Source organism: Bombus huntii, chromosome 8, assembly GCF_024542735.1.
Source record: "Bombus huntii isolate Logan2020A chromosome 8, iyBomHunt1.1, whole genome shotgun sequence".
Lineage (NCBI taxonomy): Eukaryota > Metazoa > Arthropoda > Insecta > Hymenoptera > Apidae > Bombus > Bombus huntii.
Genome location: NC_066245.1, coordinates 12223127 through 12244632, shown reverse-complemented (window position 1 = coordinate 12244632; position 21506 = coordinate 12223127). Strand labels below are relative to the sequence as shown.

The window sequence follows — 21506 nt, the reverse complement described above, 5'->3', positions numbered from 1 at the left end:
ATCACAGTTTTCCTCCGCAGCATCATCGCGACGGAAAGTCATTCTCTCGTGAGGTCGTATTAGCGAGTCTCTTAGTGTCTGTACGCTCGGTGGATATTCCACGTTTTAACCAAGAATCCGACTTAGATTTTGTGAGCACGTTCATCTATCAACCCGTTGACCGCGGATTCGTTATTGAACCTAGGATCATTGTCGTTGTTTTCTCGAGTATCTAATTACCACGGTTACTTGTCCAATTCTATAATAAAAGTATTTGCACTATCCAATGTCTTCTCTATTGCATAACGACAATGTGTAATCCAAACGAAGTTTCGTTTCACGCCCCTAACTCTAATTCTAATGTAAACCCGACAAATATTTAATTATATCATTAAGAGTATGACGTTCGGATAAAGGAACAATTTGGAGACTGAGGGATATATCTTGCCTTTTTATCTGTCTGATTACGTCGAGTTAGGTAGATGAGAGAGTATTATAGTGCAATGGTTTAACTATTTATAGATGTCATATGTGAATATTAAAAGAAGCACATTTCTTATATACCTGTTATAATTCTATTTCACATGTTTTGAAATGATTGACTATATATACCATTAGATTAAAACCAAACATAAATTTAAATAGTAAAAAATTATTAAACATAAATTGCAGATTACAAAAAAAAATCATATATGCTTTGCTATAATGCTGTCAAGTGTCCTAATATTAATTAGGTAACAGAATTCCAAAAAATTAACCTTATGCATCAAGTTTTATTACTATTTCATAATAATATTACGGTATAAGGGTACTGGAAAATAAGCTTATTCTCATATAATAAGCCGATGTGTTTATAATAATGTCAGTCATTCAATAATACAACAAGTTTTAGTATAATATATTCCAGAAAGTAAAAGTTATATAAGTGTTTCATACAGAAATGTTTGCACTTTTGTATCATTTAAGTTAGAACTATTACAAATAAATTATTTATTATCATAATTAAGTTTAATAGATACTTGCAATAAAAATTTATATTACCAATTTTTTTACTTATATTACGCAAATTTAAAAGATTAAATTAATGTACTAATATAGTTTTCCAATAACCTGAGTATTTTAATTTTATAGATATATGTTGAAGGTAGATGATAAAAAAATAAGATATAACGATTAGGTAAATATCAAATTCTGATTTCCATTTCGGAAAATATATTTAGAATGTGTTTGTAATAGAAGTGTGAACGTTTTGCTTTAGTTACCCTTATTATTTGAAGTTGTAGAGTCTAATATGTTTCATGCGTATCATAAAAAGAAAAAATAAAATTTGAAATTGAAAGGAAATGTGTGACAAAATTAGTTTTAAACGATGTGTTCACATCTCTAAGTAGCTTCTTTGCTCTAAAAGATATGCAGAACTACAACTATGAAGTTCCTTTCTCATATCTCATATCATGTCTAAGTCATCTACAGAGATTTATATCCTCTATTAAATTTTTTATTAGAACAAAAAAGAAAAGGTCATTTTGTTAGAGAGATGAATTGATATAAAATAAAGTGTCTACAGCATCAAATAGCTCTTAGTTCTAAAATTAAGTAAAAGGATAATGAACTTTCGACCGTTAGCGAGGAAACGCAATCTCGAAGCGCGCCAACGGGAGTCGAAAATTCCCGTTACGATTTGAATAATCGACGCCACGAATCGTTCGTTCGATCCCTTATTTCGGTTAAGATGATAAGGGTGGTTGAATGAATATAACGCTGATATTAACAGGTTAATATATATTTTCAAAGATCCAACAACTTCAATGTGATACAATGTTACGTATGTGGTATGACAAACTACGAACGAGTACGACCTGAGACTCGTTTCGTGTTGGCGACTGTGATGATGTATTTTCTGTCGATTGACTGTCTTCGACTTGGCGATTCTGCTGACTTGACTTCTGAGCACAAGTGACTGATCTGTAGTTCAGAGGGTCTGTATAACGGTGCTTGGGCCTTGACGGTCGGACAATGGAGGACGTCGCACGGACCATCTCATGCGACGTAACAGATAAATATTCTGCAGTTTAAACTCTTAATTTATCAAAATAGAATTATAACAACAATGTTAATATTCAAATAAATATGAATATAAACTGTAGCTTCATTTAAGTAACACATCCAGTATTATAAGTGGGCATGAGTTGCAAATATGAAACCTATATTCTAGCACATGTTGTATAAATATAGATACAATTTGAATATAGTAGTAACTATTATGCCAGATGTGCATATATTTAATATATTGATTTATTATAGAATATCAAATGGTAATAAACTAACCTGGTCGTCCAAGTACGACATAGAAATCCAAGCCATAAATAGCAATGTTGGGGTCATATTTAATTCCTAAGTCAATGTGTTCTTGAATACCAAAACCGAAGTTTCCAGTGCCAGAGAAATTTTCTTTTTTCAATTCATATTCCCGTACCTTTATAAAAGGAAAAGCAAAATTGAACACTTAAAAAGAAATTGAGTGTAAAACATTCTTATCAGTGATAGAATTACCTTCAATCCATGTTCAAGAATTTCCTCTGCTTTAGCACCTCCTACCGTACAATATACTGCAATTTTTTCATTACGGCGAATACCAAATAAACGCACAGTGTATCTTGCTTTAGAAAAAACAGGTTGTTGTCCAGTTAATTGTTCCAACACCTACAAAAATTTGAAAAATCTTAATAGAAATGAAAAATTTGTTCCATAATTTGAAAATCGTTATTTATATTAATCTATATTTAATTACGAAAAAGATTAATTTTTAAGAAACCAACTTTTATTATTAGAGATATAGAAACATATATATATGTGTGTTTCTAATATGTATATAGTACATATATATTTATATGTCAATAATTATGATGTAATAAAAGAACACGAAGAAGTTAAAACAATTTGAAATGAACAAAATACAAAAAACATCTATAATTGGTACCTTTGCAGCACGAATGATTCTATCACCAGATTCACCGACACAGATGTTTAAACAAAGTTTACGAATGCGTACTTCACGCATCACATTCTTGGATGAATCCTTTCGCTCTTTCCACACTTTTTTTTGCTGTCACTTCCTTTACATCCTGTAAAAAAGTTTGTCAATACGCTTCATTTAATAAAAATTGCTCATTTTAAATACTGTATACAAAGATAAAAAATATTCGAAATATTGGCTTGTTTTATAACAATAGATTATGATATCAAGATGTTTAATGTTATTCATATTAATTTCTTGAACTAGTATTATAACCAACTATTCTATAAGTCTTATACCTTTTATTTCCTTTATCATTGCCTCGAATCCTCTTTCCATTTTCTCCATTTGTTCCATCATTACCTCCATTCCTCTCTCCCTGTTTGGTGTTTCTTTTTCTGACAAGCTGTATTTATCCAGTGTATTTTTAAAATCTGCCTTATCTCCCGCTTTACCCTTGGTCTTCCTCTGTTTGTCGCCATCTGTCGTTTCCCTACCTTACTTTGTTTGCCGCGCTTCGGACTTCCTAACCTCTTCTCTTCTAGTTCTTCTTATTTGTATCTCTCTCTCGTTCCTGTCTTCTTTTCGCTTTTCTTTCACTTTCTCCTCGTATGCTCACCCTTTATTTTCCCTTCTTCGTGTCACTTTGTGTTTCCTTCTCCTTTTTCCCTTCACACTTTACTTTTTCCGCAGTGCTCTCCGTCCGAGTGTTACCCTCGCCCCGAACCAAACCGAAAGTTTCCACACTCACCGCCATGATGAAGAGGAAAAGAACGGAACTACGCGCACAAATCACGATGCATTCTGGTGTACTAGAAGAATGTACTAGAAGAATTCTAAAGTAAAAAATTGCCAAAATAATAAAAGTAAATTTAAAGTAAAATTAAAACATGTTGTTTATCCACATACAATCCGATAATATAAAAAACAGAATTATTTAGAACATTTGTAATTAAAAGATATTTAAACGCTGTTATAGCTTCTATGTATAAATTATAATTGTGTGCATGTGCCATGTGATTATTATTTTTTACATGAAGTTGCAAATAATACTAAATTTGAATAATTTAATGTTTTATAATTCCACGTTATATGTTGAAATATTTAATAATATAAAAGAAATAAAACATAAAAGTTACTTGAAAAAGAAAATTAGTTCCTAGGATTAATAATATTAATAATATTGCGTTAAAAATAATACATATTTCGCAATTAATGTTTGATTAAATAATATTGAGAAAAAAACAGTATATGCGTACATTTTACTTTATAATATATTGTTTTAATGATAATACAATTTCGCGCTCCAGCCAATCAGGAGACAGCTAGGCGAGAATTTGGCAAAATAAAGTATCACTTTAGTGTTGGTAATCATGCTTGCTTTTATATCGATAGTATTTTCATAAATAGATCTTTAAATTTTTGTACATATATACAGGAATTATAAAAAAAATCCTTTAGATTTCTGATAGATAAGATTTATGAGGAAATCATTAGATGTTTGATAGAATTAGGTTACTGATTAGGTTAGGTACTATCAGGTACTATAGGTACTCTATATAAGAGCTTCCAATTTCGTTTAAATTAATCTAGTTTTAAGTTAATTTCAGCCATTTCTTCAAAACCAGTGGAAAAAGATGCACAAGATATATATATATATATATATATATATATATATATATCTTGTGCATCTCTATATATATCTCATCTTTTATATCTTTTTTTTATATCTTTTTTTTTTTTACTTTTTTTAAATCTACAGTGAGATCCGTTATAACGAGACGTGATAAAGTGCACACGTCCCAAGCGAAAATTCAAAGTCGATTTTCTCGATAACAAAGCCTCAAACGAAAAATTTTTATTCTATATTTTCGACTTCTTTTTTCGCGTAGAATCACGCCCTTTCCGCTTGTACCATCAGTTTCCAACCATCCTGTATATGCATAGAGAGTATTCAAGACTCTGGAGATATGATGTCGTACAAACAGGTCGTACAAACAAATCCAAAAAGTCAACATGGAAGACAAGATTTTTGTTCTGCTCATGCGTGATATGATATGAATGTCTCAGACAGAAACAGAGATACTTCACTTATCTCTGTCTATCTCGTAAGAACTTTGTTGTCATCCATGTTGATTTCTGACGACTCAATTTTTGAGCGAGTGTCGACACCGGTTTGTATGATTGCGTTTCATACAATACCTTTCTCTTCTCTCTCATTATTACATTCAGATATTTATGTATACACACAGATAGAGCTTATGAAAACTTAGATTTTTACTAGGCAAGTCAAATTAGATTTTAGAGCGAAAATAACAACAGTAATAATAATATACTTTTATTAATATAAAATGTATATGATTTTGAAGTTACACCATTAAATATCTGAAAACTAAATTTCAGTTAATAAGTATAATAAAAGTAAAATGTACGATTACATCGTCTGAAATGAAATATAATGAAACATAGTATATAATCTTCAGGCCGTAATCTTATTTTTACTGATGTCGTCCACACTGCATACTAGACCGTTTAAGTTCATATAGTGTTTTAGAGGCTTTTGTGTATTAAACAATTTTTCAAAATTCTTGAATACTTTTTCAGTTTCTAAAATATGATCCGATAGTTCTTATTTGCCACGGGTCAGCTTAATCTTTTTAACTAAATTGAAAAGAAAAGGAAAATATGAGAAAAATGAAAAATTGTTTAAAATTACTAGTTAAAAACGAACCAGTATGCAGATGGCAAGTTAAATATATTGAAATACTATATTACGTGAAATACTATATACACGTGTAATCTGTTTGTGATTCTGTTTGTGAGCGATGATGTTCAATTAGTTTGAACTAGCACAAGACGTCTGTGAAGGATTTTAAAACGATAGTGTATTCTATATGAGTATAAATAATTTATCAAAATTCTGTAAAATAATACATAAAATAAGTCTTATTCGTATGTGTATAATTGAACAACGTGCAATTAACAATCATTTTTGTTCGGTTAACGATTAATTTATTTATATTATATTTTATATCTATATTTTATATTAATATATTAATCTAAACCCCACTCGTTTTCCTTCCACCGACCTCTAGCGAATCCGCAGCGTCGAAAGGTGTTCAGTTATCGGCGCGCCGTGATGCGAGCAGCAACTGTTTCGCATTTCGAGTAACTCGCTAGCTCGTTTATCGATACGGTTAATAAATTTTTCGCAAATTCACAAAATCAATCTATAAACTGTTCTCATTTCAATTCGTTTCAAAGTAAACAAATCGGAAGAACCTTTTTATTAATTAATTTTACTCGTGATTAAAAGACGTGTTTATTATTTCTCTTTTTACTTTTCATTTGTTTCTTCTTTTATTCCTCTTTTCTGAGAAATTGAACGACCGAGTGGGAACTAATTGTGAAATCGTAGAATAGTGTTTGGGATTTCCTTACTGAAAGAGTTGCCTAGGACTCAATTTTCGTAAAAGGATTTATATGCGCGTTCGTGCACATTGACAAACGGATTCAACATCGGCGCGTTCCTGCGATTTCGTTAACCATTTGCCGCCCCTGGAGTCTCTACGAATTGTAACTGTGGGTATAATTCATTTTTAAAACGTACAAGCCGTTTGAAATAATTGTAAACTAGCGACATAGTAGTTAAAATTCTTATAAATCATACTCAATCACGTAATGTATAATCAATACAACACATTGTATAACGATCAACCTTCGATTGTTTCGATTTGTAGTCTATTTATTACGTAAAATTAAGAAACCATACAATCTCTAACACTGGCATTACATTAAATAAAAGTTGTAATTATTAAACATACACGAAGTGGACTTTGTTTCTTATAATTCCTATAATTTCGTTTCATAAATAAAATTTGTCTGTTTTTCAAGAACGTATCTCTTCTACAGTTCTTCAAGCATAAACATCCAAGTATGTCGTTGTTGTTGTTGTTATGTCCTGAGGCAATTCTCGCGCGATCGTATGAACTACGCAAGTAATTGCGCTCGAGAGTGGCAGCTGTGTTTTGAAATACAAGCACTAGTTGGTTACCTCTCTCAATCATCCGATCGTTATAGGAAATAGCAATGCGTTGTGAAGATAGCCGATACCGATGGCACAAAAGCTTACCAAGTTGAACTGGGCGATATTCCGATAACAAACCGTGGTTTGAGGAAAATTTTCACGCGAATCAATACTGCTTATCGAGCTCGCTGTGTAAACGGTTCTAATCGCAAGTCACAGCTTTCCGAAGGGTAAATTCTAGTATACGCGAGAAAAAAGTGTTATTGTCCCATTGAGGCGTTCATGTTTTTTTAAATTGTTTTCACTTATCACGTAAAATTTCTCTTTTTGTCATGCATGCAGACAGTTTATAACAACATTTCAATTTGTCTCACTCTATTTGTAATTTCGTAGCACACAGTACCTATATAAAACGGGGGTGAATATTTGGAAGTTTTAATATTGGCGAGATAACAGGATACGATTCAGATATCGCACATTTTTATGAAATTCTTCGAGGTTTTCGGCGTGCCATTGCTATGTAATGAGATCAATAAAATGCTTTCTAAAGTCATTATTAGATTTTGAGAATTAATATTGAATTTCGGGTAAATAACTTCTGCGAATGCTGAAATATTTATTTATGATGATACAATTTAAATTATTTTATTGAAATAATTTGGGCAGATTAGAATTTTAATATTTTAATTGTTTGTAAATTTTTATCTTTTTTATTATTTCATTTGTTTAGAAAACAAACGTAGGCATCACCGCAAAGGAAAAATATTTCGTCATAAAATGAGATAATTCATGAAACATGTTGATCGCGATGACAGTATTACTAATTTCCTTATCGACATTTAATACTTTTACTATGCAAAATAAATATATTACATTCGAAAGCAAAATAATATAAAATTCAAATAATAAAGATTGCCAGTAGTTTATATTATTTTATCTTGAATGCTCAGCAAAAGCTTTCACTATCGTGAAAGATAGAACGGTAATATGTAGAATATGTCGAAATGTCAACGAAGTTGCATAACAGATAATTTGCATATTGTATTTCCGCGGATTTTAATTTCTGATGTTTCTGGAGCAAATGTAAACTTCGCGAAGCCCGAAGATTCTGGAATTTATCATCGTGAAATTCCATAAAAAAGTAACTAACGACCATGCAAATTGAATTTTTTCACAACTGCCATATTAACATCGTTTTAGATTTGTTCGTCGCTGCGAAACCTTTTCCCCTTTTTTTTCCTAGTTCAGTTCAACGAAATATTAAGTAAACCATTGCCATTCCACGGGAAATTTAATACGATTCTGAAGTTATTTCATGAATCTATTAAAGTCAAGATACTCGTTACTTCATTGTGCACTGTGTTATTAATATAGAATTGTTTTAAAGCGAAATATTGTTATAAAGTGAAAATACTATGACAAAGACAAATCTCGATACGCATTTTGTGGAGAAACAGCATGTACAGAGAGGAAATAAAATTTGAAGAAGCTATGATAAATTAGTTTACGTTGCGAGTTTCCAACGCAATTATAAGTTTTTGAATATGGGTATATAAAAATCTAGTTTGACGTTATTTCTTTCTTTCTGTTTTGCTTCCTCTCTGTTTAATATAATATTTAATACGCATTACTTTGAAACACGACATCGTTTCATAAATCATTATTTTCACCGACAAAGTTATTAATCAGGAAATTTTCTTTGATTTTATTTCAACAACTCTGATTTTTCTCCCTTCTTTCCTTTTCTTATAAACTGAAGTTAGATTTTCCAATCACGTTAGATGAAATTTGAAATTACGTATCTCAGAATTAGAAATTTCTCGCGGGAAATATTTCTTGTGAAGATGAAATCATAAAATCAGTGTCCCTTCTGGCACACATACAATATTCTTCTCTCAACAGTGATTTATCACCGACTCTAATCATTTGTCACAGTCTAGTCATTCTGATATAACGACAAAATATAAGGACGTAAATGGTTCGAAGGCCGGTTTAACGTTTCAAGCGACGGAAGGAAAATCAGATTGTATTTGTTATCTCACGATATGTAAAGCTGTATAATATTAAACACAAAATATCTCAAATTGTATCGTACCGGTGTTAAATTTCTCAAATGTTTTGGACACCTTTATCACATTTCGTATTTCTAATTTTACTTCTATATTAAATATAGATAGGTCTAATAGCTTTTTCTTTATTGTGGCAATAGCATGTACGTTGAGTGAAAAACAAAGAAAATTCTTCAACATCGTGTCTTTTTATTGCATAAAATGAAAGATGGCTTTATGGAGCATTCGACTGTTCATACGATAAATTCCTTTATTTACAACGTAGAATGTATCTGACTTTTTATTACGTTGTAATTAATGATTAATTAAGATGATTAATTAAGTGATTCGTGGACATACATGTTTAGATAAAGAATAGGTATAATATTCGCATAAATATTATACAGGTTTTACATCAATAAATTTATGAATATTTCCGTGCTATTTATTTGAAAATAAATTCGGGAATAAGGAATTTCGTGAATTAACAGAATTCCGCCAATTTTATGAGATCTCTTTACGAGGAATAAAAATAGGGCGCTAATAAGTATTGATCTCTGTGATTAATCAATCAAATTATCGAGAAATGCAGCAAAATTAAATTTGCACTCACTTTTATCTCGTCGTTCACAGAATTCGCAATTAGAAATTTCAATAATCCTCGTTAAAAAACATTATCGAATAACAGTCTCGTTATAAGTTGCTTCAACAGTTATTGCCATTTCTGTTAACGCCGCAACAAGGGCCGGTCTCCTCTATTTTATTGCTCCTTTTTTATGCTTTTAATTTACAAAAGTTAAATGCCAATGTAATTTCACTATAAAATCACTTTAATAACAGTTGTTAAATCGAAAGATTATAGAAATGTTTCGTATAAAAGCGTTCAAGTTTAAAATTATTACGTAATTATCTTTTACGCCAACTCTAGCAACGTTTTCACATTTTTTTCACCATCCATGGATGAGCAATGATCTGTGTAATTGATGTACGTCATGTACAGCGTGAGTTGCAGTTGACACCGGAAAAAAAACGAGCGGTATTGGTCATATAAAAGAGAAAATGAAAAAAAAAAATACATTTTATTTCTCTTCTTTTTCATGTCTGTGAATCAAATCTTGTTTCCATTTTCAGGTGAATTTTCGTGGAAAGATCAAACGCATAATTACCACATGGAATGACGGACTATCGAGAAGAAACAATATCTACAAATTGATTTGCTCGATTTGTTAATACGATTGCGTGAAATGATTTAATTAAACCCGAACGATTGACGGGTAAATGTCAGATAATTTCGTGTCATTCAGATTTTATAGCCCGCCTGTTTCGAACTGTTTCATAACTGATTGCGGTTATTTGTTACATCAGTGATTATTTGCAACAAGAGCATTATTACTGCGAATTAACAACAATAAAATTTGTCTTTTGAAGTCGATATCAATTTTATGAAATTAATTAATTACTTAATTAATTTTACTTCTTAACTTTATTATTTAGATGTCAGTGAAGTAGAAGTTAGTGAGTTAGAGAGTGAAGTATGAAAGAAACAGTGACGATCAAATTGACTGTAATAATGGCTTAGTTGTTATGTTCAATTCTTCTCACTTAAGTATTTCTCTTCTGGGCAAAGAACTTTTTCTCTGTAATTTAACCCTCATAATCACTGGCTATGTCGACCCTTTAACCATAAAATATTGGATGTTTAAGCATAAAGTGAACTTATACTAGGTTCTCCATCAAAGAAAACCGCCTATTTTTATCAATCACTTGGAAAGCAACGAGCAGAAGTATTGCCGGAGTTACTTTTATTTCTTTTCATTTTTGGCAAAGTTCCGATATTTTATCAGAGAATAGAACGGTTTTGCTTGAATTCAATAAGAGTCGCTTGAGAATTTTCGACATCGAAAAAATCGGAATAGGTTCGACTTGATAGGAAATATCGAAGGGTAGAAAAATGAGCAGAATTAGTTAAAAAAAATTAATCAAATTCCTTACTATTGGTTTATTCCTTAAGTCCGAAATCCGGCGAAGTTATATTTTAAATATTAGACAAATTTTGTCGAAGAAAAGATTATTTCACGGCATCAGCTTTCTTTATAAGATAGATACTTTTAGGGATTGTTTTTTTTTTTTTTTTTCTTAAAGATTACTCTCCTTTTGAATTTCAATTGCATTCTTACACGTGTGATATTTTAACCTTTGTCTGATCATAAAAATGTCATGTTTATTCTAAAAGACGAGCAAAGGATGCAGTTTATATTCCTACGTTGATTTTAACCGATGAAACTTTAACTTCAACCGATAATTTTAGAACGCTTAGGCAGCATCCCGAAGTGTTCCTAAACATATTACGTTTTATTTAGCCAAGACCTCCTTTGGGAGCAGGTTGCCCTCTAGCCATCTCGAGTAGTTTATAATCGTCGCTAAGCATCCATATTTGTCATTTAGCATCGTTACATGAAACTAACGTAACCTATAATAAATATGAAGGAGTGTGTGTATTTACATTTTCTACGTATGCATATGACAAGAGTAAGGTTTGTCTTGTTTACATTTAAAGATTATAAATACGAGAATCGAGTTATTTGACATTAACTATGCCAACTCAAAAAAAAAAAGATCATTTTTAAAGCTTTAAATTAACAGTTTTCTTTTTACTTAAGTTGAAAAATGATCAGTTTCTTATAGAATTTTTTGTTTCTTGAAAAATCGAAGTACTTGCGAGACACATTGTATAGTAGTTCGCTCCATTTTTCATGCAATTCGAAATTCATCGTTGCTCGTAAATGAATAAGGCTTTGCATCGAATATTATGAAAATGAGAGAATTATCGAAAAAGCTAAGTGAAATGAACAATTGGCGGTGAATTTAATGGGCTTCCATTCCTGGTACACGGAGTTCGCGTTAATGGCACGGCGTTGGTAAAAATTCGTTGTCGTTATCCAGAATTGCATGGTCTCGATCGTATCAATTTTGCATAAAAAGCACAATTTCGCCTCTCTTTCTATTGCTATTATACGCTGTGGCAAATTAATTTTGAAATTGCAGTAACATTTAATTATTTCCTTAAAAATTGTTACGTGTATAATACCGTATAAATACAAAATGCGAGAAGAAATCAACATTGATGTAAAAGTAGTTTGAAGCGCACGTTACGAATAATTAAAATTTAAGAGAACGTTTTATTTCACTTGGGTGGCATACAGCACACGTGCAATGCTGACTTTAGCTCGTATCTCTAGTCGTGACTCGAATTAGCTGGTAGGTATCGCCTAGAGATTATGTGAGATTATGTGATGCAAAGTAAAATATTAAAGACATGCACGGATAAGGCAAATTCTAAAACAACGATCCATGTCATTTGCAAGCTGCAAAAGAGAGTTCTTACGAGGCAAGTCGCGTTGAATGAAAGTTTCATCGAATACGTTCAGGTTCAGCGTTTAACGATTCGTTTGTTCCATTTGAACGCAGTAATACTGTAAAGCAGAACAAAGGTTATGTAAAATATGATTTTTTCGCGAGAGAAAACGAATCTACATATTGTCAAATTCAGTTAAGTAAAATACGATTCGATTTAAATTGAAAACGGACGAATCTGAACGTCTTCTGCGAACCTGTTTGTGATACAATTGAAACAAAAAGAGGTTAAAGAAGTTCGTTTATAAGAGAAATCCGGCAGTTTAGCTTTTTTCGGAATTATCAGTAGAAAGAATAATTGGAACGATCACGGGATCAAGTGCAGAGGTGGAAACATTAATAACTCGAATACTTTTACAACAGTTGATACATATATTGGAAGTCAATCGTTGCGATAGATACGTACTTACACGTAGACGTATTTTAGTGTGGGATTGAATTTCGTCGTAACCGTTGTCGAGCTCGAGAACATCGGTCAATCTTACGAACCACGGCACTTTGGCAAACGATACGGTTGTTCTTCGGAGACAATATGTTGTCAACGTCGTCTAAAATTGATACATGATATGATACATACACAATGTGATACACAATATGATACATGTAACTGTAAAAGCTAGTGGAATAGCTAGATTAATATGTTTAACCAACAAGTAGATGTTCAGTATCATCTTTATGGGAATTAAGATATTATCACCGGCATTATTAACGTCGAGGATCGATAAGGCTTAAATGTCTGACAGTTTCCTGCCTCTTTTCCTTTCATTCTTCTTACTTTTTCAGTCACCGATCTTGCGAGTATCAGCGACGAGTGTTGGGCAAAATTTTATTTACGTATTAAATAATAAATAACAAATTAAAATAATATTTCAGCTGCGAATAAGAATTTAATTTCTTGTTTAAATAAAAATCATTTAAACTATGCCAAAAATAATTTATTTATTATTTCTTACTCGGAAATGAAATTTTATTTTTCATTTGGTTTTATCTTATCTATTTTACTTTGTACACTGAAAAAATCGCGAAATTAATATAGTCATTTTTTATTTTATTCTATTTTAATTTAGTTATTTTGATTTTAATATTACTTGCTTTTCGAACAAGTTGTCTGGAAGTTTATTTGATTTTGGGTGCATTCATCATAGCTAAATGTTAACGCTATTTAAATATTAACGCTATAAACCGCATAAGTGCGTGAGCACCTTGTGGAAGTGGAGTCCTTTTATTCTTCTTTATTCTAATTTATTATTAAATATACAACGACAATAACTCAAAACGTAATTGATACGAGGTTGAAACGTGATAGTTTAGAGTTTGGACGTTTGATTTTTCTTAACTTTCTTAATAACGTCGTGTTACGAGTGTGCGTTCGACTTCTATTACTGAACATTTAGCAGATTTTCGTGTTGTTGCAAACTTGCAAATTTCGCCCAACCACAGATATTGTAGTCTAGAAATCGACAGTAACTACTGTTAACAACATCAAGTATAGCGATTTATGATGTTATTAATGGGATTTGTACTATTGTTCAGTTGACAAAGTTGTAGGCAATGTTTCTCTAAAATCTGTGTAGATTTTGGGGGTTTAATATCGAGAAAGCTCGACTAATGCAATTAACAAGCAAAATATATTTTAGTCGTTTTATTTTCCATGAAATGTAAATAAGTCGTATTTTCCTTAGCCGAAGCTCGAGCTGTTAAACTAAAAAAAAAAAAATAATAAATTTTATTAATATCTAGTCTGTACGTAATTACATATTTATTACATTAAGAGAAAGGAAGATCGTGCTTCGAACTACAATGCGCGTTTTTTTTTTTTTTTTGCATTGATATTTCGATACAACAGATAATTATATTTAGAATAATACAAAATAAAACGGCTTACCGAAGAACTATTACGGAAATTTGTTGTACCACGTTGAACGAATAGTTTTGAATCGAAGTAAAAAGAATAACGATGCTCGATACTGTCCTCTCATTTCCGAAGTACATAATTCTTATTCGGGAAGTTCCATCCGCTCTGCACACTTTCTTGTTCTTTGTCGGCGAGAGATACGTAGTTGGGAAGGCACTTCAATTTCTTGAAACTTTCCCAAGGGTAAAGTATACGATGTATTCTATTCGTTCTCAGTTCTTGTGGTAATCCTTCTGAAATAGTACTTAATCCCACTGTGCAGTTGCTCGCATAACTTGCAACTTTGTGCAAGAACCTCCCTGTGGCTTTTGTTATTTACAATGATGAAATCGCCATAAATGCCATTTTCAGAATCCCGCCTTGAATGAATTAATCATTTAGAAGACATTTTGTTAAATAATTATATTTCCAACATGTGTATCCACAATTATAATAAGTAAATAGTTACTTCTGCTATATCTTTTTATTTAAAATAGGATATTCTTAATGCTAATTGATAGAACTATTTATGAGTTTCATTACAGCCTTCGTTTCATATTAGAACAAAGGTATGAAAACAATTCTAAGAAATATTAAAATTAAGAAATTTTGCGATTAAAAGTATTTTTTTCTTAATATTCAATCCAGTCGTTTCATCATTTTCAAAGATTCGTTATATATCTTAGTTTATAAATCCACTCATTAATTACCCTTCATATCAAAGATCTTATTTACTCGTTGGAATATTGCGATTAAACATACATCAACGTTCATGATTAAGTCGCAAGTTTCCGTTTTTCTTTAATTGGCGAATTTTATCGATTGATATAAAGGCATAAACTATCATACAGGAACGTCTTTCTTATTTCGCTGTACAAACAAATGTATTTTAATAACTCGTTATCGCAGTTTCTTTTTACAATCAAGTCGATTAAGCGACACAAAAGAAAAACCGATAAACTCGATTAAAGGACCGTTGTGCTATTTCCGGGCCAGAGTGGATGAACTATCCGAAAATAGAATGTTGTAAAAGCTTTTATAATTTTGTAATACTCTGACTAAATCTTCCATTGTCTCGTCCAATTAATATCTGGGCAAAATTTGTCGTTCCAATTTTAAAACGGAAAAATATAAAATCGAAAGTCTGATAAAAAAATATGTGCAAGCGTCACGTTTATGTCAAAAGAATCATAGAATTTTATACTTTTTTCGCATTTTTAATATACATATCCGTGTATACCTATATTAAAAAGATTCCACCTCGTGGAAGTAGACAATTGAGTATACAAACAATTTTTTAACGCAAATATTAAAATACAGCTGTTAAAAACATAAATGCACAGCAATGGATTTTTTGTTAGATTTTCTACACTTGTTAGATTTTCTACATGACTCGGAAAATATTTTCATAAAAACGCTGCAGAACATTTTAATTCGAGGAGAAGATATGTAGTTCGTACATTCTAAACCGATTACGTGCAGTACTTTCATAAGTTTACGGTATCTCGATTTATATTGAGAGTGCCAAATGCAGTCGAAGCAACTCTGAACGTTAATCGGTGTGCGACAGTCGCGTCCAAATTCTCAACGATCGATATGCAAATCAAAGATGCGAAAACCACACATAAACGTTATTCTTAATATTCTTCGGTATTATCCCAAAATCTGTGTCCCTTAGATTCCTATCCGAATCTATTAGCTTATTACACATCCTACGGTTGGTTTTCGTGTATAATTAGATCTGATCCTTCTATAGTGCTTCTAATTATGTGTTATACTTTAACGTCATTTGCAGGGCAAACTCTAAGCCACGTGTTAGCTCAAAAGCTGTTCCTTACAGAAGTTAATCTATCATGCTTGTCGTAAACAATGCAAATAGAAATTGTCGATTCCATCCTCGTCCTTGCCTAGACCATCCATTAATTTTTCGTAACTTCGATCGAGTCGAGGAGGCTGTTTACAGGAGCAGGACTATTTACGCAGCCTGCCTCATTGGTATTCAATGATCACAGTCGTAGAAGCTGTCGCCCACACGTTATCCATCCACTATTGTTGTGATACTCGTTTCTTTCAAATCGGTAAAAATATATCTGGCAAAAGAAACTTTCTTATTAGCAAAAATTCATTTTATTTCTTCTACATATACGACAAGCTGGAAATCATTGCGGCGTAAATTAAAATTTTGAGAAAATTTTTTTATTTAATCACGTAGTACCGTAGTACCGTAGTACCTTTTCATGATGTGATGAAATATAAGGAATTGTTTATAACGATAAGTACAGAATACTATTTTATAAAAGATAAACGTAAAAATGGAACGATTTAAATCACTATGATTCTCAGCCAGCCATGTAACATATAGATATTTATATATATTTTTCGATGACGGGATCTAAAATTTACAATTAATTAGTTCGTTACACGAGCATAAAACGAATTGGCAGTTCGGTTGAATATCGCATTTGGTCGAATCGTCGTCTCGTTTTTGCCCCTTGTAACTGTCTAAGTTACACTTGAGAGACAAAGGAAAGGGAGAAATTTCACGTATACCGCGGGTGATTTCAAATTGGATCGAAGTTCATTCACCTGGTTCTTATAATTAAACTGTTAACGACAGTAACTTATGGATTAATGAAAATGATTATAGCAAATTTGAATCACATTAACAGGTATCGATGCGACGAATATCGATTAGAGTGACGGATTTAGACTGCAAATTCCCAAATGCCAAGAAGTTACCGAATTAACTTAACGGGTTGATTGGTTTAATCAGCTACTGATAGACTGATACGCCTCTGATCGATATCTTATTCCACGGAACTACTTGTAGGTTTATTCGATGAATTAGATGACAGAAATAAGCTAAAATGATGTCCGATGTATCCTGTTATAGCAATTGTTTATATTGATTTCTGTATATTCTCAAGCGGTCGAGCGATTTTGCGCTTTTTTTTATTTTTTATGTCCATCTATGCTATATGTAAAATATGTAATTTATTAAATATAATTAATGGCAATCTATTAATTAAATTAACGAAGTTTATTTGGTTTTGATTGAATTAGGAAAGGCATGGCTTTGAGGATTTTCAATATCGAAGAAAAATCTGGGAAACGATTTCGTCTTCAACTATTATGAACGATTTTTGTTACAAGTCATTCGAGTCGGTTCAGAAACTTCTAATATTTTTTTTTTTTCTTTTTTGAAGATAATTTATGGCATGTTATTGATTAAATTCACTAAGTATTGTAGGATTTTGATTGAAGTAGAGAGAACATGGCCTTGAGAATTAATTTCTTAATTTTAATTGAGAAAAGAGGTAGGAAAATTGTTTCATTCTTAACTATTTCAAATAAATTTTTGGGATAAGTCATTGAATTTGTTTTAAGAATTTCCAACATACTCTTTGATGTGTGTACGATAAATAATCAATACATTCTAATTAACGTCTTGCATATTCGGTATACTTACTCCCAATAGTAGATGTTTGTATTATAACTTGCGAATTGATAGCAGACTATCGATCGAGGTATTTACAGATTTAATTGGTTTCAAGGAAACCAGCGTACTGATTTTATTAACGTTACCAACAACGTAATTCGATATTTAAACACTTATCAATGTATAAATATGTGTTTCCAACGAAATAGTTAATTTTCAAAGTAGTGTAATTACCTGTGCAATTAAAATTCGTGTTAATAGTTTGAGAGCAAGTGGAAATTCCGTCTATTAGCAATTAAGTCAAACTTAGATCCGATGAAAATACACATAATTCGTGGAAAGAAAGGCTCTTAAAGTATTTCTTTCAATGAAACATGCTTTGAATAAAATGAAAAAAATGTCGATTTCGTCCCTTGACTTTTACGTAGTATCAGTTATACATCCATATATTTTTTCGTTTCATATTCTTACGCTCGTATTTTTTCCTGCGACCATTTCCCATCATGTTCCATGAGAGAAACGTCTTGTTATTTCATCTTTCTAAACTTATTAAAGCTAAATAGCTAGAAAATTCTCTTTTCAGATAGTTGAACTGTATATGGATTTAATTACAAAAGTATTACAATTTCAGTGAAATTTAGTATACCTTTGTCGAGTACTTTTAATTTGTTTAACATTTCATATTTGAGACAGAATTAGAAGCCAATGAATGTAAAATAGAAGAATTTTTATTCGCATCATAGTGAACATCGTGTTTGATCACTTTCTATGTATCTGTTTTTTTGGGGTTGTTCGTATTCGGCGCGCATCCAGTTTGTTCTCTATCGGGAAACTGATTACACAACGCGTTAATTACAGAGTGATAACAGTGAACGAACTTTCGATGTATTCGACTGAAACGTACCCGAGACACATCGATGCTTGATTACCTGTCTTTGTGTTTGTAGACGGCTGATAGTTCGTTTCGTAAGTTCATCTGCCGAATACCGTAATTGCATTAATTATATCTCGCGAACACCTCACTGATAACGCGTCGCTCGTTAAGAGTAAAATATTGTAATACGTTTGATACAATAGCTGTACATACAATAAAATCGAAGACTCTAATTAGGACAAACTTAGACATCTGAGTCTTGAGACATCACTGTCTCGTATTCGCTTTCATTACGTCATTTGCTTAGAGAATGGTTTCTAGGAAAAAGGACGATAAAGAGGAGGAAAGAAAAGAAGTTCCAAAAGATAAGAAAAGAGAATAAAGGAGAGAAAGAGAGTTGATGACAAGACGAGTATGAAGAATGGGAACGTAAAAATGAAGAAGAGAAAGGATAATAAGCAAGGAGAGAGGATAATGAAAATATGGAAAAATTAAAAAATAATAGAACAAGGAAATTGATATCTTTGAAAATAATAAAGATATAACAGAAGATAGAAGATAGATAAAATTGAAATCTATAAAGAGTCTATGTCAAATGTCAACTGAAATCTGTAATTTCATCCGCAGATCAATTAGCGTCGTGTTTTACTCACAAATTTCTAATTTTCGAAGTTCGTGTTTCTTCTTATTCGATTACAGTCGTCGGCTTTCAACCCCTCGCCACGGTTCGTTTTCTGGGAATCAAACTCGGTTATTCGGAATTGAAACGTGTCCTCCATTCTTTTGCCTCTTTTTCGTGTAACGAGGCGGCGCATGTTCACCCTGAAAAGTCCTTGTTAAACGACAACACAGAAATACCGATTTGATTGATTGCTCGGCTTGATTAATTGATTACAAAATCGATCAACTCTGGCTAGAACAACAAACAAAAGTTATTTGCCGCGTTAACGCGTAGTATTTCGTCAGATGACTTACTTTATCAAGATATAAAAATTCGGCATAACGGAATCGTTAAATGCGCGAATTATATTGGACACAAAAGATGATTTTCTAGTTTTTCTTGATGCTTTCCTTAAAAGAAATATCTGCTGTATCGCGTACTAGGGTTAGATGTTCGCCTACATTTTCAGTTTTTGAAATAAAGTGAAAAATGTAAGCAACAAATGGTGCGTCTTAGGTGTCCTTTTCACTTTCATCGTTCTTCAAACATATTTAAATGTTTAGAATGCAATAACAATACATGTCATTTTATTCGGGGCAGTATATTGTATCGATAGCTGTTACTGTAAAAGCACAAAACATCCGCAAAGTTGAGAACTTGCAATTTCTTTTTCAGAATTGATTTTTTCGGAAATTGTTGGTTCTAGGGAAAAAACGTTTCGCAAATTTGTGTTTGATTCACAAAAGTCTACAAAAATTGTCTATCGGAGGTTGCAAAATTAGATGCGTTGTGAACAGTGTAATTATTCATCGAGTCAATTCAGGTTTCAAGGATTCTGGTTCTGGTTTCAAGGGTTGAAACGGATTTTTACATTTCTCTGCATATATCGAACGAGTGAAACATATCTGGCAAAGAATATTTGAATAATAAAAAGAAAATTTGAAAAAAGGTAAAAATGAACAAGGATAATTAAATTATAGTTTCCGTTACAAATAAAATTAAAGTACGCAAGTTCGAGGATGCATGTGACGAGATCAATTGCACGTCATGATTAGATCAAAAATCAAATTAGTCTCGTAGTTTGTCGTCGCTTATCATTGTTTGTCGCGGTTTTGATGGGACAGATAGCCTGGAATTTCGGCGACGAGAGACAGCTGAGGTGATTGATATATTGCTAAATCGATTAATGCACTTGGGCAGCAGGCGTGTTAGCCCAGGTTTATCCTTCATGAAGTTCCAAGAGAAACGGCTAAGTGGATAGGTACATACTCAGTGTAGCTATCGGCTCGACACTTATGATGGAGATAAACTCCCCGTTCTGAAACACCATTAATCCGAGGAAGAGAATGATCTGGCATCTCGCGAATGAGCCGCGGTATTTCGAAGACATTCTGTATGAAGCGTACACCATGACACACGGAATATCAGTATTCCACCTTTTGCAATTCTAATTTGAAAATTTCCTTATATCATTTTTATGTTGTATAAATTATAGTCACGAAGAAGTTAATGCGCTCAACAAGAAATTAATGTCTGCTAACGTAATGCGCCGTGAAAGCATCAGAGAACATTTTATCGATTTTTAAACAATTTCCTAGAAATCCTTAACAGGATGAAAAAGGTTAAAGTTCGAATATCACCGATGAAATCTTCGAATTCCATTTACGAAGCTTTAAGCGGATAGATGAATCTTGAAGAAGAATTCCGCTTTTATTATTCTATCATACGTTTATTATAATGTCAAAACGAAACAAATTTTAATTAAAGAACGAAGACACTATTCGTAATACCAATAGTTAAGACAATAATAAAAAGATTCTAATTTGATTTTAACGCTATCCTTCGTACTCTCAATCGTGCTACGCTACAATCGTGCGACATTTGCCAATAGATTCTCCTGTTCACGCAGGAGTTGCGTTTTTAAGATGTCCTTAAAACGTTCCATTTCCTTCGGATTCTTCATTGTACAACGTATGAAAAGGGTTTGAAAATCGAAGGAGTTTTCTTGAACATCATTGCACAGTCGCCCAAAAATTTACTACTTTATTTGCTGCGATAGATTCTTTTTCTCTACAAAGCTCAGTCTATCGAAAATTTAGAAATACGTATCGTTTCTAGTTATTCTAATTTTGTCGAATCCGATATCTTCGATAC

General features: G+C 32.0%; 2 protein-coding genes across 10 annotated transcripts in view; one reads left to right on the top strand and one right to left on the bottom strand.

The window, feature by feature from the left end:
• Nucleotides 1-1746: 1746 nt before the first annotated feature.
• Nucleotides 1747-3749, bottom strand: LOC126868991 (60S ribosomal protein L11-like). Of its 5 annotated transcripts, none has more exons than XM_050625062.1 (5): nucleotides 3615-3749; nucleotides 2960-3104; nucleotides 2533-2682; nucleotides 2308-2455; nucleotides 1747-2044 (listed from the first exon to the last, which is right to left on the bottom strand). In XM_050625062.1, the coding sequence occupies exons 2-5, from the start codon at nucleotides 3038-3040 to the stop codon at nucleotides 1785-1787; spliced, it is 639 nt and encodes a 212-aa protein (XP_050481019.1). In that variant the 5' UTR covers nucleotides 3041-3104; nucleotides 3615-3749; the 3' UTR covers nucleotides 1747-1784. The 5 variants fall into 5 exon arrangements, with proteins under 5 accessions (XP_050481019.1, XP_050481015.1, XP_050481017.1 ...); XM_050625058.1 differs by having other exon boundaries at nucleotides 3295-3736; XM_050625060.1 differs by having other exon boundaries at nucleotides 3359-3736.
• LOC126868980 (synaptotagmin-6) overlaps nucleotides 3659-21506 on the top strand; it is a 94016-nt gene continuing 76168 nt past the window's right edge. The window contains exons 1-2 of one of the 5 annotated variants that reach the window (XM_050625022.1): nucleotides 3659-3802; nucleotides 10202-10344. The gene's annotated coding sequence lies outside the window, so the exon portion shown is untranslated. Of the gene's footprint in view, nucleotides 3803-6113; nucleotides 6578-10201; nucleotides 10345-21506 lie in introns of those variants that run through there. The other 4 variants (XM_050625025.1, XM_050625023.1, XM_050625028.1 and 1 more) reach the window with 4 other exon arrangements.

What these genes read in the sequence shown, in the direction of transcription:
- LOC126868991 (XM_050625062.1), bottom strand. Translation starts at nt 3,040, where the DNA reads ATGCGTGAAGTACGCATTCGTAAACTTTGTTTAAACATCTGTGTCGGT. An exon ending in GAATCATTCGTGCTGCAAAG is followed by an intron (nt 2,683 to 2,959) that starts GTACCAATTATA and finishes AAATTTTTGTAG; the next exon opens with GTGTTGGAACAATTAACTGG. An exon ending in TGTCGTACTTGGACGACCAG is followed by an intron (nt 2,045 to 2,307) that starts GTTAGTTTATTA and finishes TTTAAACTGCAG; the next exon opens with AATATTTATCTGTTACGTCG.